This window comes from Entamoeba dispar, genomic scaffold (genome assembly GCF_000209125.1).
Source record: "Entamoeba dispar SAW760 scf_1105229462817 genomic scaffold, whole genome shotgun sequence".
In the NCBI taxonomy this organism is placed as follows: Eukaryota; Evosea; order Mastigamoebida; family Endamoebidae; genus Entamoeba; species Entamoeba dispar.
Genome location: NW_001855382.1, coordinates 2,128 through 8,955, shown reverse-complemented (window position 1 = coordinate 8,955; position 6,828 = coordinate 2,128). Strand labels below are relative to the sequence as shown.

General features: G+C 21.9%; 5 protein-coding genes across 5 annotated transcripts in view, besides 11 other annotated features; 4 read left to right on the top strand and 1 right to left on the bottom strand.

The window, feature by feature from the left end:
- The window catches only part of EDI_353100 (nADP transhydrogenase, putative), a gene marked incomplete at both ends in the record, with an annotated part of 1,614 nt that extends 1,594 nt beyond the window's left edge, over nucleotides 1–20 (top strand). The window contains one exon of the mRNA XM_001733453.1: nucleotides 1–20. This exon is cut by the window's left edge and continues 1,594 nt beyond it. Coding sequence (XP_001733505.1) covers nucleotides 1–20 — 20 coding nt within the window.
- A 434-nt stretch (nucleotides 21–454) lies between these two features.
- Nucleotides 455–557: a sequence feature (AT_rich).
- Nucleotides 558–595: a microsatellite.
- Nucleotides 596–625: 30 nt separating this feature from the next.
- Nucleotides 626–666: a sequence feature (AT_rich).
- On the top strand, nucleotides 665–1,603 carry EDI_353090 (uncharacterized protein; the record flags this gene model as incomplete). The annotated part of the gene is made up of 1 exon (XM_001740251.1): nucleotides 665–1,603. The coding sequence occupies one exon, from the start codon at nucleotides 665–667 to the stop codon at nucleotides 1,601–1,603; it is 939 nt and encodes a 312-aa protein (XP_001740303.1).
- Nucleotides 1,584–1,682: a sequence feature (AT_rich).
- Nucleotides 1,683–1,698: 16 nt separating this feature from the next.
- Nucleotides 1,699–3,780, bottom strand: EDI_353080 (DNA double-strand break repair Rad50 ATPase, putative; the record flags this gene model as incomplete). The annotated part of the gene is made up of 1 exon (XM_001740250.1): nucleotides 1,699–3,780. The coding sequence occupies one exon, from the start codon at nucleotides 3,778–3,780 to the stop codon at nucleotides 1,699–1,701; it is 2,082 nt and encodes a 693-aa protein (XP_001740302.1).
- Nucleotides 2,507–2,643: a microsatellite.
- Nucleotides 2,770–2,811: a sequence feature (AT_rich).
- Nucleotides 3,781–3,800: 20 nt separating the features above from the next.
- Nucleotides 3,801–3,847: a microsatellite.
- A 315-nt stretch (nucleotides 3,848–4,162) lies between these two features.
- Nucleotides 4,163–5,347, top strand: EDI_353070 (uncharacterized protein; the record flags this gene model as incomplete). Its single annotated transcript, XM_001740249.1, has 1 exon — nucleotides 4,163–5,347. One exon carries the CDS (start codon nucleotides 4,163–4,165, stop codon nucleotides 5,345–5,347), a length of 1,185 nt encoding a protein of 394 aa, XP_001740301.1.
- Nucleotides 5,348–5,369: 22 nt separating this feature from the next.
- Nucleotides 5,370–5,546: a sequence feature (AT_rich).
- Nucleotides 5,547–5,639: 93 nt separating this feature from the next.
- Nucleotides 5,640–5,767: a microsatellite.
- A 134-nt stretch (nucleotides 5,768–5,901) lies between these two features.
- Nucleotides 5,902–5,930: a sequence feature (AT_rich).
- Nucleotides 5,931–6,091: 161 nt separating this feature from the next.
- Nucleotides 6,092–6,128: a sequence feature (AT_rich).
- Nucleotides 6,129–6,138: 10 nt separating this feature from the next.
- Nucleotides 6,139–6,828, top strand: part of EDI_352960 (uncharacterized protein) — a gene marked incomplete at both ends in the record, with an annotated part of 816 nt that continues 126 nt past the window's right edge. Inside the window, one exon of the mRNA XM_001733452.1 lies at nucleotides 6,139–6,828. This exon is cut by the window's right edge and continues 126 nt beyond it. Coding sequence (XP_001733504.1) covers nucleotides 6,139–6,828 — 690 coding nt within the window.

Here is a 6,828-nt window from a genome sequence, read left to right as displayed (position 1 = left end):
CCTCAAATTCAAGTTGTTAATCAAAATACACAATTAAAGAAAGTTGAAAATAATATTATTCCTCCTCCTCTTTTAAATAATGAAGAAAATAAAAAAACTTTCTCTATTGGAAAGATTATTGCTTTTATTGCTATAATTCTTCTTATTATATTTATGTTATTTATGCCTGAAATGTTTGTTACTGCATTTATGTCTTTTGTACTTGCTATTATTGTTGGATATTATGTTATTTGGAATGTTACAAGTGCACTTCATACTCCTTTAATGTCTGTTACTAATGCTATTTCTGGTATTATTGCTGTTGGAGGAATTACAAATATTTCATTAATTGATCCATCAACTGATCTTTTCTATTTTATTGCTGTTACTATTGTTGGATGTTTAGCTGTATTTATTGCATGTTTAAACATTTTTGGTGGTTTCTTTATTACTTACAGAATGTTGAAAATGTTTCATTAATTGAATATTTTAAATAATATATTTTTTTTTTTTGTTTTTATTATAATTTAAAAAGAATTATTGTTTTTAAAAGAAATAATTTATAAATTAATTATATTAAGAAAAAAAAAAGAAAAAGAAAATAAGATTAAAAAAATATTTTTTTTTTTTAAACCCTTCTAATCTCTAAAAAAAAAAAAAATGATTTAATATAATAATAATAATAATGAATACAAATATTCCATTTTCTGTTCCTCAAAATAATAATTTAAATGAACAAAATGAAATTAAACAAAATAATATTCCAGTTGATTCTCATATCATACCAAATATAAATAATGAAATTTTACCTAATGTTACTACAAATGGAAATTTTATTATTTCATATCATCATAAATTACCACATGAAGAACGACAAATGTTAGATGGAACTATAAAAAATGTTGGAGTTGTTATTAAACAATCAGCATTTCTTGTTGTTATTACATCAAGAACATTATCATTAGAAAATTGTAGTGTAGATTGTACTTTATTATATGATAATTCTGATATGTCAGCAGTACATTTTATTAATCAAAAACCAATTACTTTTAATAGTCAAGTTAGTGATCATAATTCAATAAATGTTGAATTACGTATACTTGTTTTATCATCACAACATGAAGATATGTTATTTAGAGTAAAATTTGATTTATATAATTCACAAAGAGAAAAAATAGAAACACTTTATAGTGAACCATTAAGAGTTATTTCAAAAGCAGATGGTGGAAAGAAAAAAATAAGAATAAATAAAAATACTACATTATTTCAAACAACATCTTCAAAATTTAATTCACAAACAAAACCACCTCGTCTTCCATGTTCATTAAAAAAAGATTCTTCACCATTACCTAAAAATATACAAAAAGAATTAACTGAAAGTGAAAAAGAAAATATTATTCAAACATTACAATATCAACAAACAATTCTTAAAGAATTATCTCAACAATCATCAATTAATCCATTAACATATCCATTAGTTGAAACATTAAATAGTTATTTATCACTTCCTCAAACTCAAAGAATACCACAATTACTTAGATTTGTATCTGATTTATCACCTCAAGAATCTATGGTAATAAATGAATTATTACAAACATATAGAGATTATAAAAAAAGTCAATAAATGAAATTGTTTTTATAATTATTTTATTTTTATATATTTAAAAATTATTAAAAAAAAAAAAAAAATTAAAATAATATTTGTTTCAAATAACATTTTTAGCAATGATTGAATCGTTTGCAAATTACTTTTGCATCAAATTTTAATGGATCAAAAGTATGTGCTACTGATGTAAACATATCAAATGCTTCTTTAAAACACATTTCTTTCTTTTTTCCTTTAAATTTTTGACAATATTCTTTAGCTTTATTCATTGTCCATCCATCTCCTTTATGTTCAACAACTCCAATTTGTGCTAATTCTCCTAAATGTAAACATGTATTACATCTCCAATTCTTTTTGCAATAAATAGATTTCTTTGTTTCTTTTAAATGTCCAATAAGTTTTCTTAATCTTCTTAATCTATTTTCACTTTTTCTAATAGCTAAATCAAGTGATTCAATTGTATTTTCTAATAATTTTAATTTTATTGCTTTATCTGTATTATCAATAGTATATAATGTTTCTTTTGCTAATTTATCTCTTTGACTTTCAGCTCTTTTAAGTTCTTTTTTTAAATTCTTTAGAATAAGAATAAAGAAATGTTCTTGATCTTTTACAATTTTTTTGTTAATAGAAACAATTTGATTTCTTTCTTTAATTAATCTAATTTGATCTTCTTGTGCTCTTTTTAACATAATTTGATAATTTTTCATTGTTCTAATTCTACATGATGTAGGTTCTAATGGTTTTAATGATTCAATTTTAATTCTAGCTTCAATTCCTCGATTTTTAGCATCAATAAGTTTACTATGAATATTTTCTAATTTTTTATTAATCTTTTTCATTATGAATTCTCTTTTCTTTGTACCAAGTGTTAAAAGAATATCTCTTTTAATAATTTCAATTGAATTTAATTTTTTAACAATTTTAATTCTTTGTTTTTTATCTATTTCTTCTTCTTTATATTTTTGTTCTAATTCATTTTTACTTTTTAATGTAGTATCATATTTAATATCTTCTTTAAGTGTTTTAATTTCATTTTCTCTTCTTTTTCTTGTTCTATCTAATGATTGAAGATTTCTATAATATTTAGCAATTTTACGTGATATTTTATTTAATAATTGTTGTTGTATATATTCATATCGTGTAATTGATCTAATAAATCTTGGAATAAGAATATTTTTACGTATTTTAGTTAATTGTTTAATTAATTTTTTAAGATATTTTTTCCTTTGAATAAGTTTATAACGATTTTCAACAAATACATGACGTTCACTAAGAATATTTTCTAATCCTTGAAGTTCAACTTGTTTTCTATTTAAAACTTCTTTAGATTTTTCTACTTCATCAGTTGAACTAAGAAATTTATTTAAAAATTTTCTTCGTTTATGTTCTTCTTCTTCTTTAATTTGGTCAAGAATTTTCATATGAATTGATTTAATTCCATTAATTTGATGTTTATATCCTTTAATTATTTTATCAATTTCTGTTATTCTTTTTCTTAATATCATTCCTTCTTGATTATTTGATTTTGGTAATGTATCTACATATCCTTCTTTCAATTGTGTCATTTCTTCAATCAATTTTTTAATTGTTTTTATTGTTTCTTTAACAAATTTTTTATATGTTTTTTGTAATAACTCTTTTCTTTGTTCATATTGATCTTTAATACTATAACATGTTTTATTATGACATCCACTAACTGTTCCTTTCATAAAATCTATTTCTTTTCCAATAATAGAAGCATAAATTTCAATCCGTTTATGTTGTTGATTTTCCCCTTCAATGTCATTAATTTTTTGTTGATACATTGTATCTCTATGGGTTTGTCTTAATAATTCTTCTTTAATTATCTTTTCAATTTCTAAATTCATACTATTTTTTAAATCTTCTTTAAGACATTCTTTAATATCAGTTTTTGCTTGTTTAAACATTGTTTTAATATTCTTTTCATGTGTGAGTTGTAATTCTAATAAATTCATTTCATCATCACGTATTACTTTAGCAATTCCAGTAACATTTAGTTTTTGTTTATCTGCAATAACTTTTTGGATATTTTTAATAACCTCTCGTTCATTTTCAATCTCATTTTTGACATATGATTTGATAATAGAATAATGTGAATTTAATATCTCATTAATTTCATTGCCTCTAACACACAACAAAATAAAGAGTACAATTAAAATCTGCATTTTCATTGTGTTCTATAATATTATAATTTTTTTTAGTTCTTCTTTTCCTTTTTTTTTTTTTGATTTTTATTCTGAATCGGTTTTTAGAATAACATAAATCTTAAACCATAAAACAATAATTCATTTTCTATCTTCTTATTCATTTCTCTCTCTTTATATTTGTGATCTTTTTCTTTACTTTAGTGTTAATTTAAATAATCTTACTTTCTGTTTTAGTTGTTTTATGAATAGTCACAATATCTTTATCAACAATCAAGAATGATATATAATTACTTAGTTTAGTTAATAAACATTAATATCTCTAAATGAATTTAAAAGGTTTATTAAAAAAAGGATTGGTAGTGAGATAAGTTGTACAAGAAAGTTAAGAAAGAACTAAAAATGATAAATGAGTATTTCATTTTCATATACAGCACGATTCTTTTCTAGACAACGAGAATTAGTCATTTCTAAACCAAATGCATTATTTGTTGATGCAAAACAAAAAATTATTGAAGATATGAAAAGTTGTAATATTTCTATTGAACCATCTCAATTAGTATTAACTGTAGGAAATAGAGAAGTTAATGAATTAGACCAAATAATACCAAATACAATTATTCGAGTTAGTGTTAAAGAAATTGAAGAAAAGAAAGAAATTCATAAAGAAATTGCAACAACTAAAGGAGTATATATTGATAATGTAGAACGACCAACAACACAATTAATAAACACTAGACCAAAAAAACAACAAAGACAATTACCACCAGGATATATTTGTAATAGATGTCATAAACCAGGTCATTATATTAAAGATTGTCCTGAAAATAATAATCCAGCATTTGATAAAAAAGAAGCAGCAGGATTACCTATGGAAATGTATGAAGATGCACCAGATGATGATCCAACAGCAAAAACATTGAAAGATGGAAGAAGAGTAAGATTGAGAGATATGAATGGTCAAGGATTTAAACCAACAATTTCAAAGAATGAAATGTCTGAAGAATTTGATATTCCTAAACTTCTTAAATGTAAAAAATGTGGAGGATTATTAACACAAGCTTGTTTTATGAGGTGTTGTAAAAATACTCTTTGTGAAGAATGTTTAAATGAAGTTCGTCAAAAGGAAATGTGTACAATGTGTGGAAAACAAATTGATATTTCAAAAGATATTATTATTGATAAAAAAACAAGAGAAGAAGTACAAAAATACTTTGATAGTATTAATGAAAAGATTGGAAAACATTTAACTGCTACAAATATCTCTCAAATGAAAAATAAAAATTTATCAACAAAAAATATTGAAACAAAAACAAATCCCACAGAAGAAGAAAATGAATTAATTCATCAAATTAAAGTAATTGATATATCTGAATTATTTCAAGGAAATAATAGAATGGAACAACGTGGAAGATATCATGGTAAAATTTTGAGTGAACTTCATATTGATTGTAATTTTAATGGAAAATTAATTGGAATTGAAGAGAATCCTGATGAGATTATTCGAAAAAGTTTTCATCCAAATGATGAAGAAAATAAAAGAAGTAGAAGTCATTCAAGAGAACGAAATCCACATGAGAAAAAGAGAAATTAATGAATTTTAATCTAACTCTTTGTTATTATTCTTTTTTTTTTAAATTAATTTATAATTTATTCATGTTATTCAAATAATTTTTATAATCATTCTTTATATTAACATATTACATAATTCTTAAATTAATCAAAACTTATTTTAAATATCTTTATTTTCTTAATTTACTATCTAAATATATTAATAAATGAAATATATTAAAGAAGTAATAATGTTTTAGATGTTCTTAAATTAATTAAATGATTTGATAATAAGAAGTTTATTCTATCTTTTATAATAAACAACAGTCTTCTTAATTAATATTAATTAATATTTTTATCTTTGTTAAATTATATTTATTCATTAAAAATATGAATTTATATTATTGTAAATAATGTTAATAGAATTGATTTATTAGATATTATTTTTATTTTCATTGTTGTTCTCTTCAAAACACTTTTATCTTCTTTTATTCTATTTATATAATTGGAAGAATCAAAAATGTTAAATTTGAATAAAAAACTTAACAAACCACTTTATATAATCTTTTATTCATTCAAACAATTTAACTACTTACCATTTAATTAAATAATAATAATAATAAAATGATGAATAGTTCAATTAGTTATTGAATTTAATGTACATTTTCTTATCTTTATTTTTAAATCATTTCAGATATATTTATGAAATATTTTTCTAACTCTCAACCATACCATATAATAGTCATTCATTGTCTCTGAGTTAATATACTAAATTCTTTAAAACTTCTAAAAAAAAACTAAAAAAAATATATATATATATATTACAAAAAACACATGAAACTCATCATATTTTTTATATTCTGGGCATGGTCATATAATATTTACCAATATCCAAAGAAAGTTATATTGGTATTATTACCTCATCAATTACCACAATGGGAAACACAAAAAGAAATATATTTACAAACATATTTAGATTATTATTCATTACTAAAGACAATGTCAACAATGCTATCATTTAAAATAGAAATTGGAATTAGTTTTCCAGATTTTTATTCTTCAATTCAATTAACTGAAACTCAGACATTTCTAAATCAAATACAAAGACATTCTATTCCATCAATTATTATATCAAATGAATCAAACACAACACGTCTTTTAAATGATATTTCATCATTTCAACATAAATTAAAATCTTATCAATTTGCTATTTCATTAACAAAAACTGTTAAAAACAAATGTCTTGGCAATTGTGATGATAAAACACTTCTTCAACTCTCACAACAAACACAAAAATTAAAACAAGAAATCTCTTCATTCCATGGGTTAATTGCTTTAGATTATCGTAGATTTAATAAAAATCCAATAAGTATGATTTTAGATGATGTGTTTGCACATTACTATGAAGTAACTGATAATGCAATTGATACAATTTTGAAAACAGCAAAAGATCATCAATCATTATCAGCATCATTTGATGTTTCAGAATTTGGGAAATTCAATGTATTTCAAATTGTGGATTTT